At 42.1% G+C, this 13844-nt stretch overlaps 1 protein-coding gene and 1 non-coding gene across 2 annotated transcripts; one reads left to right on the forward strand and one right to left on the reverse strand.

Annotated features, from left to right (window-relative positions):
* Positions 1 to 4562: 4562 nt before the first annotated feature.
* Positions 4563 to 13349, reverse strand: PRPF38B (pre-mRNA processing factor 38B). Its single transcript, XM_066352432.1, has 6 exons — positions 12788 to 13349; positions 10014 to 10082; positions 9578 to 9729; positions 9437 to 9497; positions 6892 to 7115; positions 4563 to 6559 (listed from the first exon to the last, which is right to left on the reverse strand). Exons 1-6 carry the CDS (start codon positions 13064 to 13066, stop codon positions 5716 to 5718), a joined length of 1629 nt encoding a protein of 542 aa, XP_066208529.1. The 5' UTR covers positions 13067 to 13349; the 3' UTR covers positions 4563 to 5715.
* LOC136383668 (small Cajal body-specific RNA 11) lies at positions 8395 to 8503 on the forward strand. Its single transcript, XR_010747478.1, has one exon. It is a non-coding gene; the product is annotated as a small Cajal body-specific RNA 11 (non-coding RNA).
* Positions 13350 to 13844: the final 495 nt, after the last annotated feature.

Genomic DNA, 13844 nt, shown 5'->3' on the forward strand with positions numbered 1-13844 from the left:
CCTCCAAGGAAAATGGAATGTACCTAGAATGTGTTTTCCACTTCTTTGCCAAGTGCAATCAAGTAGATGACATTTTCTTACCAGTACTGAATACAGATAGGTAATGAAATGTCAAGCAGATGTCAGGAAGACCTTCACTGCTTGGACATCTCTGATGGGTACAATGAAAGCAACCAATCAGACTTGTGGATTCCACAGAAGAGACACTCAGGCCACCTCCAAAAGAGAGAGGAGGGAGGGAAGGTAGGCATTTCAAACAACTACATGTCTTGCCCATTCTTCTAAGGACTGGACAATTTTTACTTGAGTTTTTTTTTTTTTAAAGTTGGAAACAGGGAGGCAGACAGACTCCTGCATGCGCCCGACCGGGATCCACCCGGCATGCCCACCAGGGGACAATGCTCTGCCCATCTGGGGCGTTGCTCTGTTGCAACCAGAGCCATTCTAGCGCCTGAGCAGAGGCCACAGAGCCATCCTCAGCGCCCGGGCCAACTTTGCTCCAATGGAGCCTTGGCTGCGGGAGGGGAAGAGAGACACAGAAAGGAGAGGGGGGGTGTGGAGAAGCAGATGGGCGCTTCTCCTGTGTGCCCTGGCCGGGAATCGAACCCGGGACTCCTGCACGCCAGGCCGACACTCTACCACTGAGCCAACAGGCCAGGGCTACTTAGGTTTTTTTTTTGTTTTTGTTTTTTTCATTTTAGAGAGGGAGGAGAGGGAGAGAGAGAAGGGGGGAGGAGCAGGGAGAATGAACTTCCATATGTGCCTTGACCAGGCAAGGCCAGGGTTTTGAACTGGGGACCTTCGCATTCCAGGTTGACACTTTATCCATTGCGCCACCACAGGTCAGGTTTACAGTTGTTTTTTAATATAAACTCTAGGAGCCAAAATTCTGGGAGCCAGGCTGATTCACTTAGCTAATTCTCAACACTTATCTGGTTGAGCTCTTCATGCTAGACTACATCAGGGCTTTTAACCAGTGTCATTAAGTGGCGCCCTTATGACTGGTATTAATCCACTGGGTCAGCCAGGGCCAGGCAGGAGACAGAAAACAGTAATTTGAACAGGGAAAGTTTCATATGAAAAATTACTAAACAGTAACAAAATTTTTTTCTAATTTTTAGAGACAGGAACTTGAGCTATTCTTGTATGTGCCCTGACTGGGGATCGAACCAGCAATCTCTGTGCTTTGGGATGACACTCCAGCCAACTGAGCTACCTGGCCAGGGCTCAGGATGAATTAAGGGTAAATAAAGATTATGCTTAAGAATACAGGAACAGTGGTTATAGCAACAGCCACTACCTCTAGACAGAGGACTGCAAGGAAGGCACAAATTTGGAAGAGGTTCCCTTGCAAGACTGACATTCAGACCCACACTTCATTGAGGTACAGAAGTCTGGGGCTGGAGAAAGGGGTGCTGGTTATGAAAACTGGTTATGAAGCCACCACTGGGGTGCCGAGACTTACTAAGTTGTCTGATGTTGGGGACTGAAATATTATATAAACAGGGTGTTTTTCTATCCAGGGGACAGGTGCTGGGCCTAACCACCCATCTCACCTGCCCAGTTAACAAAGAGCTATACCTGATTATTGCTTGTCCCACCCATGTTCTCCGGAAGAGGCTGGAAGCGTTTCTTATTGGTGTAAAGTTAGATCTAAATGGTAATGGTGAGGGTTGTCTGAGTTGTCTTGGAAACACTTAAATTGCTAAGGGACCACGTTTTTTCCCCTGAATAAAGACGGATGAGCTTCTGGGGCCGCCACTGCATCGGCTAAGGAGCAGTAGAGACTGTTCGTCGTGTGGTCCTCTTGAACCCATCTTTATGTATGTATCTTTAATTCTCTATCATTTATTTAATTCCATACCTTTTCCCGTTCGAGGACCCCCGTAGCTGACTTGTGGCTGGATTCTGACAGTCTGAAACACAGCAAGACTTGCTAGGAAGCTGGCGAGGGGGAAGCCAGAGGACTTGCTGGGAAAACACGCCCCCAGGAGGAGCCACTGGACGTGCCAGTGACCCTACACAGTGTGGAAGAAAACACCCAGCGGACGCAGGAAGCCGTTTCTTTCTTTTGAAGCGTGCGGCAAGCATCCTCTACCGACAGGTTTAACTGTGCAGAGCAGTGGAGGGTGGACTCAGGAGTGGACAGCTGTTTAACAAGTTCAACTAGTGTTTGCAAGGGACTGAAAGGACAGCGCCCCCACCCAACCGGAACACGTCCACCTCTGGTACATTATGGACCATGATTGTCACAGAAACTCGACTGTCAAAATTGAGAACAATGGATTGTTATATTTTTAAATACACTGTATTCATGTTGTCATGTTTCGTTCTGGGATAAATGTTGATAGCCAGTGATCCTAAAATGGAAACTACTTTAGAAGTCAAAGAGCTGGTAGATCCCATAAGACAGAATGGAGAAATTTCAGAGACTAAAACTACCAGTGAGAAATGTTTCCTTCCCCGTAAGTTCAGCTCTACTGGAGACTTCCTGTAATTGTTGTATTCATTCAAGGCTGAATTCAGCATTTACAAGTGGACAATCAGACTAGGGCCAAGACTACCTTTACACTCATCAGGTGGCCAATGTAACCAGTGAGAACTGGCCAACTACTGTTTAAACAAGGCCACACACTGCCATCAGTTCAGAAACTTACAAACTGCCACTGTTTGGACCTCATTTATATGTTCAAACAAAAATTACTTCCCCCTTTTTTCGGTCATTTTCATCTTGCAAGGAAAGAACAAAAACACAATAGCTATTGCATTTGGGATACTCCCAGTAACCAAAATTTGTGATTCATTCCCAACTACTATACACCAAATCACAGGTTTTAAAAATTCATTAAGTAAACCGCACAAAAGCCCAAGGGCAGTTAAGCTACTCTCAAATTTTGTGCAATTTTGAGCGCTTTTATTTTTTTACACATGATCGGTTGCTTTCATTATATTCCTAAAGGACCCATAAGTCAAAGGTTAAGAACTAAGAAACTAAATTCAACTAAGAGATTAGTTGTACAGCATTTATATGAAAACTTTCTATTAAAAATCTCAGTTGAGGCCTGGCATATGGAAGTCCCGGGTTCAATTCCCGGCCAGGGCACACAGAAGTGCCCATCTGCTTCTCGACTCCACCCTCCACCCCCACAGCCAAGTCTCCATGGGAGCAAAGTTGGCCCGGGCACTGAGGATGGCTCCATGGCCTCTACCTCAGGTGCTAGAATGGCTCCCGTTGCAACAGTGCATCGCCCCCTGGTGGGCATGCCAGGTGGATCCCGGCAGGGCGCATGTGGGAGTTTGTCTGCCTCGCTTCATTCATAAAAATAAAAAAAATCAGTGGATAATAATCCATGTAATGCTTTTAATGCAAATAGAACATTAGAAAATAGATGCAAGGTACTAACATAGGAAAGGGTGGAAACCATTTCAGTAGGCTGAGAGAAATGGGATGGTGGCTGCCAGTTATACTAAGCTCTATCAGAAACTTCTCGTTTTCTCATGTTGTAAGCAATAATCCTGAATATGACATTAACAAGTACTATCACATGTTCTATCAAAATGTTCCTCAAAAGCAAACTTAATTAAAAAAAAATTTTAAAAAATTTTAGCAAGAGAGGAAGAGACGGGAACATTGATCTGTTCCTGTATGTGTCCTGACCAGGGATCAAACCAGCAACCTCTGTGCTTCATGCCCCTCTAACCAACTGAGCTATGCCCAGGGCTTAACTTTAAATGTCATAGGAAATCAAGTGTAGCTTGTGATAGAATTTTAAACTCCATTTGAAATACATTCTTCCCACATTTTAAAGTACACTGTTAAATTAACATTTCAGATGGAACTATATTCAAAAGAGTAGCACCATTAATTTAGGTATACCAAAAATATTTTCCATGTAAAATACATCAACTGTTTCCATTACTTAAGAATATAGATTTGCTAATTTTTACATCTAGTGTTAATTTACTTGATATCAATCTAAAACAACTGAATCTTCTTTTTAAAAAAAGCATAGCATTTTCATAGAGCAAGTCCTTCAATATTTTTCTGGACTTATATAGGTACAAATGTTAAGCCCGCCTGTGAAGGGCTCTTCAAATGTACTCATTTGCTCCATTTAACACTTCTGCTGGTGGCCCATCAGACGGCCAATATAAACAGTGAGATAAAATAAATTGTAACAATACAATTTAAGGACACTCATCTCAATCCTGGCACTGACTGAACAAAATCACTGAGCTTGTTTCTGTTCTAAGAGCTGAGTTATCTTATAAAAGTTTCTGTAAGCCCAATTATAAGTAATCCAAGTGCAAAGTACTTCGATAAAGCACCTTTATAGGAACGAGTGGTCACCTAATCCAACACAACAGCACGGACAAACAGAACTGCTGTACGATCTCTAGTAAGGATTACTATCAACGCATGCCCAGTTCTGGTCTACATGCTTAACTCACTGAAATAGCCCTCTATAAAGTGGCTCTACTAACGTTTTACCAATTTCCACAAATACACTAAAAAAAAAAAGGAACATTAACACATAGGGGAAAAGCCAACACCCAGGATAAAGGATTTAATTCAGCGTTTATTCCACTCATGATCCTTCTCTGTAATCAATACAAGTCATAAAGAACAATCTATCAAATAATTTGCCAATAATCTTAAATAATGCAACATAGCATTACTTTTAATACTTCTCTGTTCTAGATTGTTTAAAAACTCAAACAGCAATCTTCATTATCAATAAAAAAGTTTTAAATTTTAAAAAAAGGACACTATATCAAGCTGTTTTATAATTTAAGTACTTTCCATTTATAAAAATGCTTTGGAAGCTTGAGGCGTGACTCTATTTCACTCATCTTCTCGCCCTCTCCCAATTTCATGTCAGTACAGGGTTGCTGCAACAATGCTAGGCTTCAGACATTTTTCCTTTAATATAGTACTTTAAAACCTGAAAAACTCAAGGAAAAAAAGAATACATGTCATGTATTTTCTCAAATAAAAAAGAAAACTAAGTGAATAAATTTTAGGCATACTAACAGTGTCCCTTTGAGGTAGAATGCTAAAAGGACTTTGATCAAATCACAGCCTAATTTAAATCTCTGTATCAGAAACTACTCAGATCCTCTCTAACGTTAACTGTGGAGAATATTAAGCGTAACATATTAACAAGAGCTTTCGGAGATAATATACAGTGGACAAGAATGTTAATCCTACAACTGCTGCCTTCGTGTACATTGAAAGCACATAATTCTCCTATAATAAACACCCAAGATCCATTCTGAAAGTCTTTAGCATTCTATTACGAAAAGCACAGCCATGCTAACTTCAGTACACAAACCATAACCCCACACCTACAGAACAAAAATAGAATTGGCGGCAGTTTATTGCCTTATACAAATTTAACCTACATGGCAACCATGCCAAAGAAATTAAAACATTTTCAGGACATATGTACAGACTGTACATCTCAAAAACAATGAAACAAAAATGCAAGAACAACTGGTGCATTATGTATGGAACTCAACAGCTGGGTGAGAACATCAATGCAATGGATGGGATTACAAAGGCACTTCCCTACACAAAAGAGAAACGGAAGGCAGCCTACGGGGAGCTTGAAGAGTGCGTACTACTGCGACAATCTCAACTCGGGAGGGGAGAAAAGCAGATTTAATCAAACATTTATAGGATTCAATGTGATCCACTTTCACAATAATTTGTCACACAGTCTCGTCTTTGCTTTTATGTTTTTCTTGGCTCTCCGGCTCCACACTTTGGCTCCTCCGACGATCAGGTTTGTCACACTGGTCCTTACCATCAGTGTGATCCCGTTTGTGGGAACGTTCTTTGCTTCGGCTCCGCTTTCTCGATTTCTCTTTGCTGGGGCTGTGTTCCCGCTTTCTCGATTTCTCCACGCTGTCAGTTCTTCCCTGACTGCCACTCCGACTTCGCTTGTTGGACTTCTCCTTGCTCTCACTTTTATGCTTACTGGGTTTCTCTTTGCTCCGACTCCGACTCCGTTTCCCCGCATTCCTACTTCTGCTCCGGCTCCGATGTTTCCTTTCTCTGCTCCTGCTTCTGCTGTGTTTCTTCTCTTTCTTGGCATCTTTTTTGTCGTCTCTGTGCCGTCGATCCTCCTTGTCTTCTTTATGTTTTTTTTCCTCCACCTCGCCCCTGCTTCTCCGCTCCTTGGACCGCTCCCTCTCCTTTTCTCGGTCACTACCTCTTTCCTTGTCATAGTCACGGTCCCGCCTTCTGCCTCTCTCGTTTTCTTTCTCTCTCTCCCGATCCCTGTCCCTTCTGTCCCCTTTCCTATCACGACTGCGACTGCGGCTTCTGTGCCTCTCCCTACTCCTGCTGTGCCTGTGCTCCAACACCCGGTCGATACTCCGGGATCTCCGCCTGTCTTTCTCTCTCTCTTTGGCTTCACGCTCAAGTCGCTGACGTTCTTTCTCTCTTTCTAATTCTCGGTCAAAACTAGAACAGCCATGACCCTCTCGATGATGGCTTCTACTTCTTGACCTTCTCGGGGACCTCCTTGGACTCAGCGATCTCCTTGGAGACCTAACATTTAAGAAAAGGGGAGAAAAGAAGAAAATCTGAATGAATTAAACATACTATAAAAAAAAAACTTAACTTTTGTCAGTGATATTTATCTAGATCCCCAGTGTACCTAAATATGTCAAGAACTATTAATGCGAAAAAATGTGCTTGTTCACATTTACAGATGTATAATTTTGTTGAAAACGCCATGAAAGGCAGAAAATGACCTTTCAGCAGAAAATGTGACAAACTTATAAAATGAACACTACTATATATAGAACTTGTCACTGATTTCCAAGGACCTTTGTATAAAGCATATTTTAAAAATAAGCTTAGTTCAAGAGTTTCATTACCTTGAACGCCTGCGTTCAACATGTCTGTCTATTTCCTCAACGCCTTCCTTCCCATCTTTCTTGATTTTCCTAGGCCGGGTTTTAATCTGTTGATCGATATTCTTCTGGACTGGAACTGGAATTCTTGGAAACAAGGTGGAGAACCACTCCAGTTTCGTGAGAAAAGAGCGCAGCATCTCTCCAATGGTCATCACACAGCCGCCACCGGCCTTCACATCTAGGTCCTACAAACACACAAACAACACCCTCGCCGTCAAACAGAATTATTTCAATACCTAATTACAATACTACAAAAAAATTACCATCTTTGGTATCTCAAATAAAAAAAAAAATCTAAGAGAACAATTTCAATTTGTGTACCTTTCTAATCAGGTAATGAATGATACAGAGAAATACTTGGGCTTAAATGTGCATGCAGGTGCGGACAAACCCTGCAGCCTCCTGGGCACAAGGACGACTAATCTCCCTCAGTTAGGAACATGGGACAGCCCCTTCCACTGCTCAACTGTGTGGCACAACTAACTTAATTTCCATTCCACACACCTATAAGTACATATCCATTTCTGTGAAAATGTTTGCACATATTATTCCTAGCACTGTGACCTCGCTACATACTTCAGACAATGCCTGTCTAAAGACTATCTTTTAACAGTTCTAATATCAAATGAAGCCCTAATAAAACTGGAAGCAATAGCAAACCAACTGCCATGAAGCAGTGAGGTTTCTAATTTAGAGTTATGTAGAAAATAAATAAATGAACAAATAATTGGAAACGCATAATCCATGATGACCATTGTCTCTGAAAAGGGTCATTACCGCATGAAGGCCTTCTTGCTATGCCCTCTCACAGCTCAGGACATGTTAGTCAGCTATTGTCAGTCCCAAACCTATAGTGCAAGCACACAAGGAAAGTGAGATTTGTTATCTAAACAGGAAAACAAGAGCTAAAGGTAAAACTGCTTGCACTCACACACATTTAAGTGTTCAGATAAACAGTATTTCCAAATATAATCGCTGCAGATATCTAAAGAAGAAAACAATAAGTTAGCTTAAATAGAGATCCTCAGGTTTGTCAATATAAAAAAATAGATTACACAGAAGCATTCAGAAACAAACCTAATACAATACAATTATAAAAAGTGGCATGCTTTTTAACTATAAAAGGGAAAAGTGCTTCAGCCTAAAAAAAAATCTCATTTAAAAGGAAAAAAATTTAGTCTTGGCCAGGTAGCTTGGTTGGAGTGTCATCCCGGTATGCCAGGGCTCTGGGTTTGGTCCCCAGTCAGGGCATATGCAGGAGTCAACCAATGAATACATGAATGGGCAGATCAACAGGTCACTATTTTTTCCTCTCATTAAAAAAGTAAGAGAAATGTAAAGATTGTGGCTTACCACCTATCACACACTTTGCTGCTTCTGAGATACTGAACAGCTCAGTTAACAGGCTAAAACCTCCAAAGAAACAAAAACAAAAACAAAAAAGCAGCCCAAAAAATGCAGACAAAATTTTTTCTTATTTATATAAGCAGAGTCTGGCAGGACACAGCAATCTCCCTCTTGGTTTAGGAAGGCCGTCCTGATATAGAGCTGGCTCTTAAAAGCATGGGACAATTTAAAATAAATAAATAAAAACAACTATGGAGAGATAACAAAGTTTACTTTCTGAACCTAAAAATACAGTGGTAAAGGGCCCCGGCTGGGCAGCTCAGTTGGATAAAACATCTGTTGTCCCGACATCCCAAGGTTGCGGGTTCAGTCCCTCATCAGGCACATACAAGAATCAAACAACGAATGCATAAATAACTGGAACAACAAATAGATGTCTCTCTCTCCCCCCTTCTCTAAAATCAACAAATAAAAATTGAAAAAAAATAAAGCTTCCCAAAGAAACTTTTCTGAACATATAAAAGAATCTCAATCTTACTAAGCTTGAATGGCAAGTAGATGTATAATTAAAACAAAATCTGAAGGAATTTTTTAAAAGGGTTGCTAGCTTTGTCCAGTATGAGTCAGAAAGCTAGAACTGAAATAGTTTGGTCACCTTGAACAAGTCAGCATAATTCTCAGCCTACTTAGGTCCCGCCCGGCTCTTCAATTCTGCATTTCTACGCAAGCAGGAATATTAAGATTTGGAAGAAGTTAGAGAGTAAAGAACTAAAAAGTTCCAGGACAAAAAGCTGTAATTAATATTCTATGTGCGTATCTTATCAATTTTGAGCATGGTCCAACTTAAAAAGTCACTATCAACTATACAAACCAAGATCAATACCATACACATAATCAGAAAGATTATTTTTAAAACTCTTAATAGTTGTCAAAAAAACATTTAAACTTAAAAATCAAGAAATAAAACTTAAGAAAATTAACCTAAGATATATAATAAAATCCACCAAGTCTTAGTAAAATGACATTAATTCCAAAAGCATTTGGGTGAAATAAATGTAATTATAGACAATTCTAAAAGACATCCAACTTCCAGTAAATAAAAGACATTAAAAACATAAGAATAATCAGAAGAAACTAATTATTACCCTTGCTGACATACCTCTTCGTCATCAAGGAAGGATTCAAACCAGTCCCACAGATCTGTAGGGGGCTGTGTGTACCTAGAATTAAAAGGGACGGATTAGGCCTATGTGAATTACAATGACATACTTATGAAAAATGTAGATAAATGCACACTCACCTTATATACATAAATCCAAGGGCTCTAATATACGGAGAGTCTGTGTGTGTTATGAGACCCATCACTTGCTTGCGAGTTAACTTCAGAGTAAATAATTTGTATAACAGGCAAAAAGCTGTAGAAACAATTCCTCCTGTTCCAACGCCTCGAACCTTTAAGGGAAAGAGTTAAGAAAAAGGTAGTAATTAATGTAATTAACAGCAACTAATTAATCCTGATAAGTCTTATTGACAAGATATAATCCAAATCAGAATGGAGCATAAAAAATAACTTAATAACCCCATTCACAGGCTACTTGAATTTAGGAGGGACAAAAGCCTCAACATAACCAAACTTTGAAGATTTGCCGACTGTCATCTGAGTATGTAACTGACATTAATATGAACTCAGCTATCAGACACAGAGAAACGGAAAAAATGCACGTACTTCTACTTACCCCTCCGCACATCCCTGTCTGGCCCGCTGTCTTCCTGCTTCCTTTTTCCCAGGGTTCAACATGTGTGACCTGAAAATAGAAAAGAGGAACACAACAAACATTCACACTTCAACTTTTCTACAAGTATGATTCAAGTCAACCCAATCTGTAATGCAACAGCTCTTCCAAAAGTTTGGAATTGGGTATTTTGACACGAGGTGTATTTTGTTTACACACATTATGTATGTAATCCAGCTTTAAAAAACTGCCTAGGTATTTAAAGAGCACCAATAAAGCTCCAAGGTTTAACAAAACCTCAACAGCTTTAGAGAGCAGCAATCTCATTGGCTTTGTAGAAAGCTGGTACACGTGGAGCCAGGCCATTTCCAGTCTCATATGCTTGTAAAAACATCTGATAATATACTAAATTTATAGCTTTTTATGACTTGATTAAAAAAATAAAAATTCTCATTTCAAAATGGATGTAGATTCCCACTTAAAGCAAAAAGTATTAATGATTAAGTATTTTAAAAAATCTTTAAACTATCCTAATAGTTCAATTTTATAATGACTTAAAATTTTACATTAAAATGAAAAATTAGTTGACGAAAGTATGCTGAAACAATAATAGAAGTTACTTCTGATGCAAAAATTATGGAACTTGATTCATTTTTTTTACCATGATCATGCATTATATTCATTCTTGATTAAAGATGAAATTACAAAGACCACACCTACAGAGATCATTCCTGTTGGTCAGTGTATAATTTATTTTCAACCAAGTTATATGAACCAATTCAATTTTCCCCTCAGCATAGAAACCATGTCAAAACTTGAACAGATGTGATTAGCCATGACACCAAGAATACCCAAAGATTCAGCATCCTCTCTGCTAGATGGGCACCCTATAAAAACCACTTATGTTACCTAAAACATAGCAAAGAAAGAATATTAGCTCTACAAAAAATGTAACTCAAGGTCTTTTGGAAAGATCCATTGTTTCTTAAAAACAAAATAAAATCCTGTTCTTTCACTACGTAGTTCTAAAACTCTATCTCCATTCACCCATTGTTATTCCAGTTTAGTCTTTTTCAGTGGCTTCAGACAGAAAAGTATGCATTTAAACGTAAAGCACTACATTATTTTTGCTCAGCTGACTCCTGCACTGCTTTACTGTTTCATTTCCTTCCCCCAGCTTCCTGCATAAGGTGTTTCCATTCCTTACCGACTGGCCAAAGAAGTGGATGCAATGCAAGACACACTGCCTCCATGTTTCAATAATGACTGACAAGAAAATCAGTCATTTTATTGATCAGAAAATCTGGGGCTTTAGTTTTATAATAAAATTTAAATAATTTCTAGTAGAATCTTAAGTTGTTTCAAAACACAATACCTGAAAATTGAAAACAAGCTTTTCCTCCTTCACATTTCACATTAACATTGCCTGATACTAAAGAGAACCTGCCACAGAAAGAGCAGGAACCCAATTTTCAACTGTTTGAAGTTTACCACTAAATAAAGCTAAGAACTGAATATTCATCATATTGTGTCCACGCTGAAAATGGCCTTACCTTTAAAAAACTAGTTGATGGTATTACAATACCCTTGTAAGAGGTTATCAAAATTTCAGGGTATTTTTATTTCTACAGTCGAACTGTATGTATTCTCAAAATGATTTTCTATCAAAAGCAACTGACCTCAAAAAAACAAAGGTCCTTCAATAACCTAATCATTTGGGACAGAAAGTGAACAAAACAACCGAATAGGAAATTTAAACGATTAAGTTTTAACACCTCTACAGAGATGGTCAGGTCACAGAAAAGACTTGATGTAGTCTGTCAAGTGTTTTTAGAGTCAATATAGACAAAACGGATTATATTAGATGCTCTAAAATATTTAAAGACTGTCAAGACAATTATTATAAATATTCTTTAAAATATAACCTTAGGAGGCCCGGAAGATATATTTTTTTTAAAACTACATTAATTGCAGGTATATGGAGAAAACCTATCTAGTTGATCAAGACCAAAACCAATGGCCTAAGAAGTCTAATTAGCCGTTCATTTAACCCAGGGAAATGCATTTATGGCGATTGAGCATGATTAATAGTGCATACCTCTACCTGCGACCCTGGGCTGCTCCGAGCCTCGCTGCAAGACTGAGTCAATCCTGCTAACGAAACAAGAACTGAGACAAGAGTGCAGTGAGGAGGCGCCAGGTGAGCTCCCCAGCACGGCCAAGCCAGCACCGACCCTGCCGCAGAAGCCCAGGGCCCAGATCGCTCGAGCAAGCCCAACGCACAGAGATGAGTCGAGACCACTCGCTCCTGACTTCCTGCTGGGAAAACTTCCAGGCCTTCCGTACACCTCTTGCCCTGGCACCTCTCCACCCTCAACCCTCCCCACCCACCCGCACTGACCATTTATTTCCCTGTCTGGACAGTGAATCCCAACAACACGAGGCCAACACTGAAGTCAATACACGCCCTGGCTCGGGGGGGGGGGGGGGGGGCGGGAGAAGCACCAAGTTGGCGCCGAGTAGATCCACATCAAAAGGACTAATTTGAAAGCTGGGAACTGGAGAGGCGTTAGTTACTCTTTTTCTGCTCCTCCCAGGGGTGGGCAGGGGGGCGGGGGTGAGAGACCCCCCGCGGCGGGCTCTCTTCTGAAAAGGAAACGAGGACGGCCCCGGCTGACCCCTCCCTGGCCGCCTCCTGGCCCCCCGCGCCCCCCAGACCTACCGACCCCGGGGCCGCCTCCGCACCTCACCCCTGCCCAGGCCCAGACGCTTCGTACCTTAAAGTAGATCTCGTCCACCACCTCGTGGTAGGTCTTGAGCTCGTAGAGCTGCACTTTGAAGTAAGGCGACGACAGGATGTTGGTCAAGATCATGGGGTTGAGGTTCATGGTCTTCTCGTTGCCCCACAGCGGCAGCACATTGCCCTGCTTGCCCGAGACCGCCGGCTTGGTGACGCCGCCGCCGCACTGCTGCTGCTGCTGCTGCTGGGCCGCGGCCGCGGCCGCCTGGTGCTGCGGCTGCGAGTTGCCCGTCAGCGCGGGGCTGTTGTTAGCCATGTTGCGGCGGCAGGAAGGAGGGAGGGAGGAGGGGGAGGGGGCCAAGCTCGATCTCGCTCTTCGGGACAACGGCCCGGGACCCTACTCCATGGAACGCCGTCGGGAGAGGGGGGCCGCCCCGCTGTGCCCGAGCCGGGTGAGGGAGGGCGACGAGGACGCCCACGAAGGGACTCCGGGGCGAGAGCAGACGCCGAGACGCTGGCCGCGAGAACTCCCGGCAGAAGGCGAACCGGCGGCCAAGAAGCGCGATCTCTTCCGCCAACGGCCCCTGGGAACAAGATGGCGGGCCGGCGGAAGTGACGTCGCACGCCCCAGAGTTCCGAGCTTAGCTGACAGCCAATCAGAGACGCCCAGGTGGGCGGGTGGTTCCTCTTTCCAGTTCCGCCGCGCGTATTGTGCACGTTAGAGTTGCTGCGGTCCCCTGCAGTGCTCGACCCTTTAGCTCTCCGGTGGGAATTTGCGGGTCAGGGGAGGGCAGTGTAGGTCCGATTTGAATGCTTTGGACTAAGGCCCCGGTGTCTCCTCTTCAAAGCTGAGCAGGGGAGGGTTCTCATGGCTGTGTGCTTGCAAATTCGTGGCTTTGAATCCTGCTGAGTTCACAGTTTTAAGATTCTCTGGAAGGGGTGGTGGCCAGGACCTCACGCTTTGTGATTACGATGCGAGGTCTTTCTGACCTCCCCTGTGTTGTAGTGTCCGACCAGAGGTTTTGTTTGAGCCAAAGTTTATTTAAGTGGTAAGAACAATATAACATCTCGTCTGGTTGTTAAAACGTCCTGTT

The sequence above is a fragment of the Saccopteryx leptura genome, chromosome 11, assembly GCF_036850995.1.
Source record: "Saccopteryx leptura isolate mSacLep1 chromosome 11, mSacLep1_pri_phased_curated, whole genome shotgun sequence".
NCBI lineage: Eukaryota > Metazoa > Chordata > Mammalia > Chiroptera > Emballonuridae > Saccopteryx > Saccopteryx leptura.